Source organism: Microcaecilia unicolor, chromosome 3 (assembly GCF_901765095.1).
Source record: "Microcaecilia unicolor chromosome 3, aMicUni1.1, whole genome shotgun sequence".
NCBI classification, from domain to species: Eukaryota; Metazoa; Chordata; class Amphibia; order Gymnophiona; family Siphonopidae; genus Microcaecilia; species Microcaecilia unicolor.
Window position 1 is genome coordinate 144,469,879 of NC_044033.1, and position 14,723 is coordinate 144,484,601.

The window sequence follows — 14,723 nt, forward strand, 5'->3', positions numbered from 1 at the left end:
AAAACACCAATATACATTTATCCAGGAACATTTTCCATGGGCATTTATACCATAACTTGAAAATTATACCTGTTCAGTTTATCCTGTTGTAATAATTTTTCACCAAGAAAGCAATCACTCATTAGAAAAGTATTCTGAACTGGAAACCGTGTTGTCCTGCTTTGACTTAACTCAAAAGATTGTTTTTTAATAAAAAAAAAGAACTGCATCAACAGAGAGATGCATTAGAAAAGATTGACATACAGAAGCTGAATTATTTGGTTACTCATATCACAGCTAGCAGCAACTATATACATAAAAGTTAACTTATTTCTCACCGTTCTTCTGGAGTGTCTACGTGAAAAGTCCTCTCAATGACCGTGGTCCACTGGAGACATCTAATAATAAATGTGTTTGATTTTGGTCGTTCTGTTTTCATTAGCTGGCATTCTAAAAGACAAAGGCAATATAGTTTTCACTGTAAAATCTTCATTTTAAGAAGAGACCATAACACAGCAAAATCTCTTTCATGTGTGCATACTTTATATTTTGTTAATGCACCAAAATGTCTACCTATAAAATATAAGGAATAACACATTATCAGGGTAATTCAACAGAGGGAGTGCTAACATTTATGCACCAAAACCTCACATAAATGATTAAAATAATGGCATATATATGTATAAATGCAAAAATTCCACCTAAGCACTATTCTTACATATCACATTTTACAAGTAGGTATACACATAGGCAGAGTCAGTGGCTTTCCTAGGGGAGGGGGGGGGGGTTCTTTCGCAGAGGGGGGGGGGGAGCGCATCGGCGATCCGCCCCGGGTGTCAGCCCCCCTAGGAACGCCACTGGGCAGAGTCTGGGTAGAACACGGGTAGGACTCACACTTACATACATAACTTACAAAATATAACAACTTATACACATCTCTCTGGCATTTAGGTGCAAGCATTTAAGCCAGATCTATGGCTGCTATAAGTGCTTGCACCTAAAGTACTTTACTTTATAGAATAGCCACCTAAATACAGATGTGTTTATAGAATTACCCACTATCCCACAGATTCTATACAGCGCACCTAGAGATTTGCACCAAAATCCAAGCGGATTCTATAACAATGTGCATAATTTAACAAGCTTAACAAACTAATGAGCATTGATAACAGCACTTGACAAGCAATGACAACTAATTGGCACTGATTAGAATTTACACACACAATTTGCTAAGCATATTCAGTAATGAAGTGTGAAGTTCTAACATGCACAGGCAAAAAGGGGCGTTGTTATGGGCGTGAAAATGGGCGTTTCGTGGGTGTTCCAAAATGTATATGCATAGCTATAGAATATGGTGCAGTACGTGTAAATCTATGTGCAGTGATTTACGACACATTTTCACTGGTGTAAATTGATGCGCGTAGTTTTAGGCCCTGATATATCAACTAAGCGATTATAGAATATGCTTAGTCAACACTGATTTCAGTGCCGATTTATTTTAGACGCCATATACAGAATCTCCCCTTATGGGGCTACTATTTGAAAAGTCCAAAAAGCTATCTATTTTACAAAACCAATATAAGCATTTATATATTATTACTAAAAGGGGCTTGTACAACACAAACATAGAAACATGACGACAGATAAAGGCCAAATGGCCCATCTAGTCTGCCCATCCTCTGTAACCTCTAACTCTTCCTTTTCCTAAGCGATCCCACATGCTTATCCCATGCCTTTTTAAATTCTGACTTAGTCCTCAACTCCACAACCTCCACCGGGAGGCCATTCCACACTTCCACCACCCTTTATGTGAAATAATACTTTCTTAGATTACTCCTAAGCCTATTCCCTCTTAACTTCATCGTATTGCCCCTTGTTCCAGAGCTTTTTTCAGTTGAAAAAGGCTCACTTCCTCTACATTAATGCCCTTGAGATATTTAAATGTCTCTATCATATCTCCTCTCTCCCTCCTCTGTTCCAGCATATACATGTTGAGGTTCATAAGCCTGTACCTATATTTTTTGTGTTCAAGACCGCCTACTAATTTTGTAGCCACCCTCTGGACCAACTACATCCTGTTTATATCTTTCCGTAGCTGCGGTCTCCAGAACTGCACACAGTACTCTAAATGGGGCCTCACCAGAGACTTATACAAGGGCACTATCACCTCCTTTTTCCTGCTGGTCGCCCTCTCTTTATGTACCCAAGCATCCTTCTGGCTCTGACTGTTGCTTTTTCTACCTGGTCATCAGACACAATCACCCCCAAGTCCCGCTCTTCCTTCGTACACTGAAGCACTTCACCCCCTATACAGTACTGTTCCCTCGGACTCTTGCGACTCAAATGCATGACTGCATTTTTTTTTAGCATTAAATCTTAGTTGACAAATATCAGTCCATTCCTCCAGCTTCGCTAGGTCCTACCTCATGTCATTCACACCCTACAGGGTGTCCACCCTGTTGCAGTTTGGTATCATCCGCAAACAGATAAACCTTACCAGACAGCCCTTCCGCAATATCGCTCACAAAGACGTTAAAAAGAGCCAGCCCGAGGACCGACCCCTGCGGTACTCCACTGACAACATCCCTTTCTTCAGAGCAAGCTCCATTTACCACTACCCTCTGTCTCCTTCCATTCAACCAATTTTTAACCCAGTTACTCTAAGTCCCATACTGAGTGCACTCAATTAATTTATTAGTCGCCTGTGCAGAACCATGTCAAAGGCTTTGCTGAAAACCAAGTATACCACATTAAGCACCCCTCCCATGTCCAACTGTTTGGTCACCCAGTCCAAGAAGTCAGTCAGATTTGTCTGACACAACTTGCCACTAGTGAAGCCATGCTGCCTCGAGTCCTGCATTCCATTCAGATCAAGAAATCTCACAATCCTCTGCTTTAGTAGCGTTTCCATTAGCTTACTCATCACCAAGGTCTGTAATTCCCAACCTCCTCCTTACTTCCACTCTTGTGCAAAGGAACCACATTTGCCCTTCTCCAGTCCTCCAGGACCACTCCAGTTTCTAAGGAAGCATTGACGAGGTCAGTCAGTGGAGCCGCCAGAACTTCTCCGAGTTCCTTGAGCACCCTCGGGTGTAGCCCATCAGGCCCCCCATCTACTTTTAGTTTAGCTAGCTCCTCATGAACACTGTAAACGGGTCTTGGGTCTACCATATATCTATCCCCTTTAGCCTAATAGTGACCACTTAATAGTGCAAAAATGCTTTCAAACATATACCTGCTCTAAGGCAAGACGTAAGACATAAGCATCGCCACACTGGGAAAGACCAAAGGTCCATCTAGCCCAGCACCCTGTCTCTGACAGTGGCAAATGCAGGTCACAATCACCCGACAAGATCCACGGAGCAAAGCATTTTGTACTGCTTGTCCCAGAAATAGTGAATTTTTCCCTACGTCCATTTAATAACATTCTATGGCCTTTTCTTTCAGGAAGCCGTCCAAACCTTTCTTAAACTCTGCTAAGATAACCGCCTTAACCATATTCTCCGGCAATGAATTCCAGAGTCGAATTACGCGCTGAGTAAAGAAAAATTTTCTCTTATTTGTTTTAAACTAACTGCACTCCAGCTTCATCGCATGCCCCCTTGTCCTAGTATTTTTGGAAAGCATGAACAGACGCTCCATATCTATCTTTTCCACTCCACTTACTATTTTATATACCTCTATCATATCACCCCTCAGCCGCCTTTTCTCCAAGCTGAAGAGCCCCATCCGCTTTAGCCTTTCCTCATAGGAAAGTATAAAAGCCAAGTGTCTACAAGCATACATTATAAAATACCTATGTACACTGCCTGCAATTCTACCCCATCACTGCCCGTACTATGCCCCCAGGTTGTGAAAAAGTAGGCACAGAGGGGCATTTTCAATGAGACGTCCAAATGGAGAAATAAACGTTGTATCAGAAATGGTTTTATTTTTTTTCTTCCATTATGGACTCCAGTTTTTAAAGTTTTACAAAATTCTAAAACAGCCCCTCCCCCTTGCCCAAAAGTTCAGAGATAAACATATCCACCAATCAAAAATACCCTACGCAAAACGTGCAATGGCAGTATTGGCCCCTGCATTCCCAAGACGTTCATAGCAACAGCAGGATAGTCCCACTAAGTGCAAACATGCATATATACCTCTGCAAGTAGAGGAATGTTCTTCAGTGGCCACAGACATGTCTCTAAGAGGAGAACCAAATTACAGTGTTCCTAAGTCAAAACTCCTGATTCTCCTGTGCCTTAAGCACAGGACACATCTTGAAGCACCATCACCACTTGCCCCTACACAATGTCTCCATGAGGGCATAGAGAACAATCAGAGCCACCCTGGGAAGGTAGGTGTGCAGCACTGTCCCCCAGGATCACAGCACCACTCATGTGCTAGCACCACAAGTAGGCAGGGTCACATGCACTGAGGTCCCTTTGTTGCTGCAATACATGTTATTTCTTTTTCATAAGAAAGAAAAAAAAAACATTAACCTCCCCCCCCCCCCCCCCCCCAATCCTGGCCCATGCCTACATAGTGAAGGGAACATTGGCAAATGTTCACTAAAGTACACTGAGCTGCCCAAAGGCACACCTTCTTTACCCCACTGCCCATTCCCTCCTCCCAGCAACAGTGCACATGCCCCAAAGAAAGGCCACCATGCCACCCTATGTCCCCATGGCCACCACAGCTCACACAGCACTTGTGCCCAAGTAATGAATACTCATCCCCTCAGCCCCTCCCCCCAAAAATCTGCCTGTTCTAATCTGTCACAGCCTATGCGAGGAGCATTGCACATGTTGTCGAAAATAATAACGTATGTGATGCCAAGAAGGCCCATTACCTGTATCCCATCGCCACCAACCTGTGTTTTTCATACACTTTGGAACACACCAAGACCTTGAGTGGGTCTGGCGCAAAGACCCCACCCTAATCTGGCGCATACGGAAGCACCTCAGGACCCAACGTAAGTACTACAGGCATGGCACTCCAATAAAACCTCTGTCCCCGATCAAGGCCTGAGTATGCAGCTACCCACTTACAGTGTGCTCACAATCTCCATATCTACTAAAATGTGTTGCAGCTAGCCCCCAATCTATGAGATAACGTGGAAGCCCTTTGGTCAGCAATGTGTTACACACACCTATCTAGCACACTGAAGCCATGGCAGGGGGACAGTGCCGGCCCAAGGCAAGATGCCTCCACCTGAGACGGAGGCAAGATGCCACCCCCCCCCCCCCAGGTCATGATGCTGTTCCCCACCTCATGCCAAGCCGAGAAGCTGCCCTCCTTCCTACCTCCAGACCATTCGTGGCGTTTACCTGTTTCATCACGTTCCAAACCTGACAGCAACATACACTGCCCTGCCGCCGGCACCCGCCTCTTCCATTTACTGTGGCTGACTGAGCCTCTGATGAAACCGGAAGTTACATCAGAGAGGTGGCTGCAGTAAAGGGAAGAGGTGGGTGCTGGTGGCACAGCAGCATATGGGAATTGCTGCCACTGCCGGGTTTGGAATGTGATGAAACAGGTAAACGCCGCAAATGGGATGGAGGAAGGAAGGAAGGAAGGAGGAGATACTGCTCCCTGAAGAGTGGGGAGATTGCCATCCAAGGCCCCTGCCTCAGGTGGCCTAATGGTAGGGCTGCCCCTACCACGGAAAATAAAACATTAACCCCAAACAACCACAATTGGAATCGAACTCAAGTCCTCTACATTCAGGGAACACAGTCCTAACCCCTACACCAAACACACATCTGATAAAGGAGCATTCAAGAAGGACAGTATACTGACCACAGAGAGGGCTGTCACAGCATCAACTGCCCCCAAATGGATGGTCTCTCATGCCCCCTATCCCACACTCATTTGATATACAATGTCTGCTCTAAAGGTCAGTATGCTGCCCTGTGAGACATCCCTTAAGGCCCAAGCTGGGGGGCCCTGAAATCTCCACATTATAGTGGACCCACAAACTTCGCAATGGAAACTCCCATCTATGTGTACTCCCCTTCCCCCCTCCCTGGGGCCACCAAAGTACGGCCATGAATCATGGGATGATATACAGTCACCACCATCAGTGTGGGCCTTAAAACAGCTAGCATCAGTACCCCACAGATAGATGTCCCCCAAACCTAGGTTTCCCACCTCGACATCTGAAATCTGCCTTTCTCCTGGAAGTAACAGCAGAGGTGGCTAGAAGAATCAGCGGCTATGACAGGGTCCCCTGCCATCTCCCAATCAGCTGTAGGACACAAAGGCATACGGATGCACACACACCCCATACTACTTCCCAGTCTACATTCAGAGCAGTTTCCCCTGAATGTCAAGTGCTCTATCAGAGGGCAGCATTATAGGAGAGGGAACTAATGGACCCTGTAGCTGGAGGGCCTGTGGGACTCACACCTGCCACCCCCCCCTTTAAGATCCCAGCCCACACTCCAAACCATCATACTGTGCCTCCAGTAGCCAAAAATTAGGTGACGGCAAATGTGGGGCCCATAATGAGCGGAGTCAAGAGGCCAGATTTTGGTCTGCCAGGTCCTGGGGGCAGGCAGGCAGGCAGGCCTCTCAGTTGGCGAGGAGATGGGCAAGACAACTGTATGAGAGACATGTGCAAGGAATGCTGCTGGTGCATGCACATTTGAACAAGACAGATTCCTGGGCCAGCTCTTCCCCAAATGGGGGTCCCAGCTGGCTCCCAGGACCTGGCAGGCCAATATCTGCCCTCTTGACTGCGCTCCGGAGGGGCTCCAACTCCAGATACTCTACAGCCATGAGCTCAGACAGTGTTCCTCTGGGGATTAGAGGATTTTTTTTTTAGGGTACAAGGAGTAAAGGAGATTATCCCCTAATGCAGCTACAGTTACCTGGAAATAAGAATACAAAGCAGGGCACAGAAAGAGCAATGTGGGTCACAATATGGGGCAAACTGCCCACCTGCATCACCATTGAACTCTGTAGCCATCTGTCCAGTGGCAGGGGGAGGAAATATCTTGCTATTCTCCTAGATCAATGCTACTGTCCGATATCTGGTCTGAGGGAAAGTTGGGATGGATGGGGCTGCATAGTCCATTCCATCACACAAGCATTGGTAGACACCTGGCATGCTGTTCCCCAGTACAGTTCCATGCTGGAGGCTGAAACTTGGATCCAATCACAGGTGTTCCTTGACCAAGATGCTAGGTATATAGTTGCACAGCTGGTCACAGGTACGGGTCCACATGTATTAATGTGGGCCACAATTTGTCTACTCTAAGCATTTCCCTGTCTGTTGCTGATAATTTGCAGTAGTAGACCAGCCCCATAACCCCCTTTACCCTGCAGCCCCACACCTTTTTGACATACTGCATAGAGCTGCTCAAAGTAATGGTATGTTGTCTTGCACTAGCCATCTGTCTGGTACCAACCAACAGGTGTGCTTAGGCAATGCCTAGATTCTAGTTTACTCTCTGTTCTGCCTGTTTCCTTACCCACAACCAACTTGCTTGAGGGCTTCGAATGGTGTGCAAACAGCTGCTTCCTATATACACATTTACAGCAACGGTGGACACTGGAGGGGAGGAAAGGGAAAGCAATTATATACAACTATGGGGGATATATACATGAGGAGGGAAAGGTACTGCTATACATCTCTATTTTCTCACAGTAGCAAGTTAAGGAGTAACCAGCAGATGGGCTTGCCCATAGGACAGACTAGAATTTAATCTGTGTTCAGCAGGCCAGAGGGCAGGGGAATAGTGTAGCCACTAGGCATGCAGGAGTTGCCTGCAGGGGATGAGCAGATAGACCTGAAGAGGGTGAAGGGCCCCTCCTATGGCTCTACTGAACATGAGGGGCAGGACAGGGATAAGTTTAAAGGATGATGAAATTCAGAGGATTATGGGGGTGAATTCACTTTTTAGGAAATGACAATCAATACTTACAATGGTACCCCCTCAACCCTGGAAATGGATGGGCACATGGGCAAAGCTGTGTGAAATTTACCACTCAAGTGGAGATGTGGAGGACTGCAACTAAACAATAGGAGCCAGCTGAAAAGATACATTAAAACAGCTTGTATCACAGCCCACTGTTGTCCCTTGTGTTCCTGATGACCAGTGCCTGTGCTCTATTCTGTCCTGCAGCCAGGTCCTGCAAAAAGCAAGAAGTCCTTTGTTAGCCAATACATAGGGCAGACCAGGTCTCAGGTCAGCTCCCTAGCAGAAGGGGAAGAGTAGGATAAGAGGTATTTGCTTACCTGCAGGAAGTGGCCATAGAGGACTACAGCTGGCTCATGACTTCCAGGGTTCAGCTGCCTGATGTTGCTGAGACAGAATGGAGAGCAAAAGAGTCAGTTTCCCAGGTGTGGAAGATTACAAGTAGATGAGAAGCCACCTCCCCCTTAGGAATGTTAATATCACAGATTTTAAATGTCAATCTTCCCAAAATGTTCTCACTTGTGAACAATAATCAAAAAGAATGTTTTCATGCTTGGACCATAATCAAAAATAAAATGTCCATTTCCCAAATGTCCAAGTGGACACAGCTGAAACGTCTCCAGTGCTCTATATAAAAGTCCATCTCAAACTTCTACTTCCTATTATGATGGCACCCAAAAAGAAGGCACCGAGCAGGAAGTGCAATTTCAGTGACGGTGAGATTGAGCTCTTTGTCAAGGAGATCACAGCATGCCATCACAATCTCTTTGCTCCCAAGGGCCAAACTATATGTGACCTTACAAAGGAAAAAGAATGGATCACCATATGCAACAGGCTTGATATGGTGTACCATACATGTATATCAAGAGAGGACATCAAAAGAAAATGGGAGCAGCTGAAGAGATTGGTGAACCGCAAGGCCAACCCGCCGGGTGTGGACACTGTGAGCCCCACCTCAATGAAGTGCATGACGCATAGACTCCTAACGCAGGAGGGCATCCATGGCCTGGGAAGGAAACCTCAGCACAGGCTGTAGAGTCAGGTAAGTTTGTGCAAAAAAAGCTGTGGTGGTTGTTCTCTCTGTCACCCTCTCTTCCTCTAGAAGGCCCATCACCAAACTATCTCTTATTTCTGCTTTCCACACCTCTGTGTTCCTCTCCTTGTGCCCTCTACACCCCTTCCACTATCCTTCCTTCTGTACCCACCTGGCTGTGTGACACCCTGGCCTCTGAGGTTCAAAGAGCACCATACCCCTTGGTTCTGCAGTGTTGGATGTAGAGGCATACATCTTGGTTGCCTGACAAGGCCATGCCTCATCAACTGTGTTCTAGAAGTGCAACATGGAGGGGTATGTTTAGGAAGGCTGCAGCAGACTGCCAGGTTAGCTAGTGCAACAGACACATCTGCTCTACTTTACCTATGCAGATGAGGATAGAGTCAGATGCAGAGCCTGGAACCAGCATACAGCAGAAAGGGCAGCCACATCAGGAGAAGAATGAATTGGCTGCACTTGCGGCATCACAAGAGGGCATGGTGGGAGGGGAAGAGCACTCGGAGGACATCAGCCAGGATCCATCTGCAGGGGATGAATAGCAGGAGAAATTACTGGTGCAACTCCCCCCCCCCCCCCCCCCAAGGCATTTACAAATGACCCAACAGAGGCAGAGGAGGCTGCTGAGGAGCCTCAGTGGACTCTTAGAGGATCCGACTGCCTCAGGTGGCAGGCGCTGTGGCTCGACAACGAACTGCTGGCGCAGAATTTGCAGCTGGTTGACTAATGGCAGCAGAAACTACAGCTGTTGCGGCAGGGGGTGACAGCCCACCAAGAATGTGCCCAGATGCTAAGGAGCATGCAGCAGGAGAGCTAGGAGTCAGCCCACAATATCTTACAGCAACTTCTGGGGATCCAGCAGGATCTATAAGATTACATTGCAGCCCTGTCAAGAACACTGCCAAAATAGCAAGTACATGAGCCTCCACCTAGAACCAGCGATATCACAAGTCCTGCCCCAACAACCTCCACACCAGCCACAAGTGCCACCAGTGGTCACACAGCCAGGTTCACTGGGGTTAGCCTCTGTCACCTGTGGTGGTGGTGGTGGAGGAAAGCAGAATCACAGACATGGATGTGTATTGGCTGGTATGGTGACCTTGTTGAGGTGGGATAATGGTTGTGGGTTCTGGGACACCTAGAGGGAGGGAGTGTGTTGAAGGTTAGGAGGGGGGAGGGGAGTATGGGGTTTGGGAATCCCTGTACTGCTTACCTAGGAGCCAGCTGCTGGTGATCTCCCTTTGTTCAAGCCTGTGGTACATTTCTGAATGCTGAAGGATGTAGGCATCATGGTTGAAGCCTGGGTGGCAGGTACACACATCCACAATCTCTCCACGGGCATCACACACGACCTGCATGTTCATAGAGTGAAATGATTTTCTATTTCTATAGGTCTCCTCGTGTGTCTGAGGGGGGGGGGGTGTCCCGAGTGCGATGCGCGTGCAGCTGATGATGCATATGACCCCAAGGGGAAGCGATCTATGGCATAGAACTGAGCCATGTTCTGGAGTGCCTAGGTGGTAGAGGAGAAGGTAATACAGTCAGAGGTGTGCATGAGGAAGAAACTGAGGAACTGGGCAAGGTAGTTGGAGATGGCGGGTCGGGTTAGGCCTGCATTGAATGCTAGCACTGACTGGAAGCTGCCTGGAAGCTGCCAGTGGCCTGAAAGGTGAGGGAAGCGGTGACCTTCTGGTGGACTGGCACAAGATTATTCCTGCATTGTCCTGGGTTGGAGGAGGGGTTGTAGTTGGTCACAGAGCTGCTGTACGGCAGCCCTGTCAAAGGGGAACTTAGTAAGGCATTCCTGGTCAGTGAGGTCCAGGAAGAGGATGTGAGACCTGAAGACTGTCTGATTGGGATATCTCCTCCGGGCCCTCCCTCCAAACTCTCATCCACCTCCAGCAAAGTGTGAACCACCAAAACATTCAGTGCATCTATGACTAGTGTGCAGGTGTCCCACCACCACAGGTGCAACCTGCTGATCCCAGAAACACCACTGTGCACACTTCCACCTTAACCTACTGCACCTCATGAGACCCGGCACCAGTCAGTGCACTAGTACACAATCGTGAGACACACACCAGCTGCCCCAAACACTCACTCTCCCACCACTGACAAAGAATCCAGACACATACTGCTGCAGCACAAAGTACTCACTCTCCCAGCACCAGCAAACAGTCATGACACACAGAGCAGCAGTACAAAGCACTCACTCTCCCAGGAACGGCACACGACCCTCACAAAAACAACAGCAGCAGAGAGCACAATGACAAACTGGGACTGGAGAAAGGAACATAGACAGGTAGGGATGTAGAATGGGAGGTGTGGGGGTTAGGGGACAGTGAGGGTTTGGTGGGGGAAGTGGGAGAGATACAGAGAAAAGGGTTGGGTGTGGCTGAAGGCACTAGTAAGTGTGGACAAGGACTTGAGGAGCTAAATGATAGAGGAGGCAAGTCAGGAAATGTAAAGGTGAAAAGATTCCAATTAGGACAAACAGACAAAGGTAACAGTCTCCACTCTCCAACTCAGCAAAATCACAAATGGGTCTAAAGACAGTTTTACCCTTACCCTAGACACTTTTAAAGCAAGTCTAATTCTGGACATTTTTCTTTCCGTTTCTAGGAAATCATTTTGCTATCCATTATGGACTGGAAACCTTCATCGTGTAACACTGCCTATGTCACGCCTCTTGCACTGTGTGTATGTGTGTGGGGGGGTGCCTTTGTTTGATTCTACGCTTTAGATGTTTTTCTACTAGAAAAACAGTTATACCATTTTTTGGATGTTTTTCTGTTTCAAAAATAAGCCCCACAATCTCTTAGTATGGTGAAATTGTTCTTACCTATTAATTTCCTTTCTTTTAGTACTGTTAGACCAGTCCAGAACAATGGGTTATGTCCCCATACCAGTAGATGGGAGGCAAAGAAAATCTGAATATTCTGGTAACAATACCGCTGTAAGGAGCGATGCATCCTGGAACAAATTAAAATGCCAATGACAAAGCCAAAATTCAATGAGCCAACAAAAAACATGAACCCGGATACCCAGGGAACTCTTTGGTGGTAAACAAACTCTTCAATCTACACAGCCAGCAGGATTACCTGGGATTGTTCAAATTGATATCTCAGACCCACAGACTGTCTCGGAGGACTCAAAGAAAGCAAATCAACAGGTAAGAATGAATTCACCTTCCTTATCATCTTGCTAGACCAGTCCCCATAAATGGGATGTACCAAAGCTTCATCCATCAGGGCAGGCAGAAGACAAAAGCCCCCTCCCTAACCACCCTGTCAAAAGAACTATCTGCCCTTCAATCCTGTAGTGTTTAATGTAAGAATGCAGTAACGACCATGCTACCGCCTTGCAGATATCTTCTAGAGAGCTCACTCTGGCCTCTGCACAGGAAGCTACTTGCAAACTCATCATGATGCCTTCTAGGACATTCTGTGGTTGGAAATGTATGTAGACTCAATGGCGGCTTTGATCCATCAGGGAATAGTAAACTTGGCAGCCACTCGTCCCTTGAATGGGCCACGAAAAACAACGAACAGATGATCTGATCTTCTGAAACTGTTGGTGATCTATAATAGCAAAGAAAGCCATGCAAATATCTAACTTATGAAGTTGGGAGGGAAAACAGCCTGATCTGGAGACACCAGGAAGGTCAGATAAACAACAGGAAATAACCAGTATAGTGAACATACTTTATTGAAACAAAGCCCAGCGCAGTCATGTTTTCACACCTGCTTGAATCCAATGAGCTCAAAAAGATGGTAAACATGAATGTAAATCCAATGCCTGGCAGGAATCTTTCTAGTAGACTGTGGCAAATTCTAAGTTCGAAATAACAGCCACTTCAGGCTCTGTTTCATAAAGTACCTTCACCATACTGGTTGTTTCCTGTTGTTTCTCCAGACCAGGTTGCATTCACTCACAGTAGGACTTCCTCTCTATTTGCTGCCCTCTGTATCTAACAAAGAAGTTTCCCTGAACTCTCATTCTTGGTCACCCTAAATGCCAAATTAAAGATAGATGGATTTAAATGTAAGAATGACACCACCTTCGGAAAAAAAAAAGATTAAGCAGTCCAAAAAAACAGAGTCCTCTGTAAAATGAAAGAAGGGAACCTGACACCAAAGTGCATGCAACTCTGAGATCCTGTGAGCTGAACACTCACCACCAAAAGCACTAGTTTCAGGGAAAAATCTCTACCAGACGCTTGACTATGTCCACAAACCAGGAATGGTGTGGCCAAGATTACCAGAAAGGGATGCATCATGAGCCTGTTGATCACCCAATTAATCAGCAGCCATGGGGGAAAGACGTACAGGGGTTCTTGATGAGGCTAAAGCTGGATCAGTGCATCAGTACCCACTGCTCCTTTCACTTTCCTGAGAATAAAGATGTGGCACTTGACATTCCACTGAAGTGTCATGAGATCAAATAGAGGTTTCACCCAGCAATCCACCAGAAGCTAGAACACCACGTCACCCAGCTGTGTGACTGAATAGACTCTCATCTTATGGCTCTTTATGTGGCCATTGCAGGGGTAGAGAATATATAAGCAGATTTTCTCAGTCATCAAACTCAAAACCCAAGAGAGTGGGTGTTGGACCACGTGGAGGGGCATAATCGAACGGTGCGCCCAAGTTTTCCTGAGGACGCCCTCGCAGGACATCCCCGCAAAGGAGCGGGGAAACCCGTATTATCAAAACAAGATGGGCGGCCATCTTTCGTTTCGATAATATGGTCAGGGACGCCCAAATCTCCACATTTAGGTCAACCTTAGAGATGGTCGTCCCCGATTTTCGTCGATAATGAAAACCGAGTGTAATCTGTTGGATTGGTCGTGAGCCCTTGAGCCCAGGCCGAGGCCTGCTGATAGCAGAGGCCCAGACCTAGGGGAGACCGACCCGCCATTATGCACCCCAGCTATCCAACACCCCTAGCCTACCCACACGCAGCACCTCAGGAAGAAAGGGAAATAAGTATTCAAGCGGGCCTCACGGTCGAACTGGAACCGATACACTCAGACCCACTCGTACGGGCCTCACGGCCCAACTGGAAACAATACACACCCAGGGAGGGGAGAAATAAACACAGGAGTCCTCAAGATGCCAGCCGTGCACTGAACACCAGCCACAGGGCGCAGGAAAAACCAACCATGGAGGCCCCACAGACCCAGGACAGAACCCTCCCCCCCCCCCAAACTACAAGGAAGGACACCAAAGGAACCAGAACGGGGTGCCACACCCCCCCAGTGGACTAGCGCAGGAAAGGGAAACTAATATAGGAAGCACCCTGTAACCACAGGAGGATACGGAGAAAACAGCTAGAAGACCGGGCTGCCACAAGAACACCGCAGCCAGGAACCCCCCAGGACAGAAGGGAAATGAACTAACTAAAAGCCACAAAAGCCAGAGACAGGTACAGGAAACAAAAGGTAAACTAGCCCTCAAACCAGAGGCCAAGATACAAAAGGGATGAAGAAAATCCTCTGTCTAAAACACATAGAAAACAGAGGCAAAGACACAGTACACAAGGGGTTAAACTTACTGAACCAGAAGTCAGAGGCAGGAACATGGAGGAGGAATATAACTGAATAAACAAACAACCTGAGGGAAGGCCCTGAGACCAGCAGCCTGCCGAGTGGGCAGAACAGCATAGCCCCCACTGAACAAAGTAGCTGGCCTAGGGTTACCATTTTTTGTCCTCATAAAAAGAGGACACTTGCCCTGCCCCTTTCACGTCCCCCTGCCCCGCCCCTTTCACGCCCCTGTCCCGCC

General features: G+C 47.2%; 1 protein-coding gene across 1 annotated transcript in view; it reads right to left on the reverse strand.

The window, feature by feature from the left end:
- Positions 1 to 14,723, reverse strand: part of AKT3 (AKT serine/threonine kinase 3) — a 559,702-nt gene that overhangs the window by 335,909 nt on the left and 209,070 nt on the right. The window contains exon 4 of the mRNA XM_030196428.1: positions 318 to 429. Coding sequence (XP_030052288.1) covers positions 318 to 429 — 112 coding nt within the window. The remainder of the gene's footprint in view (positions 1 to 317; positions 430 to 14,723) is intronic.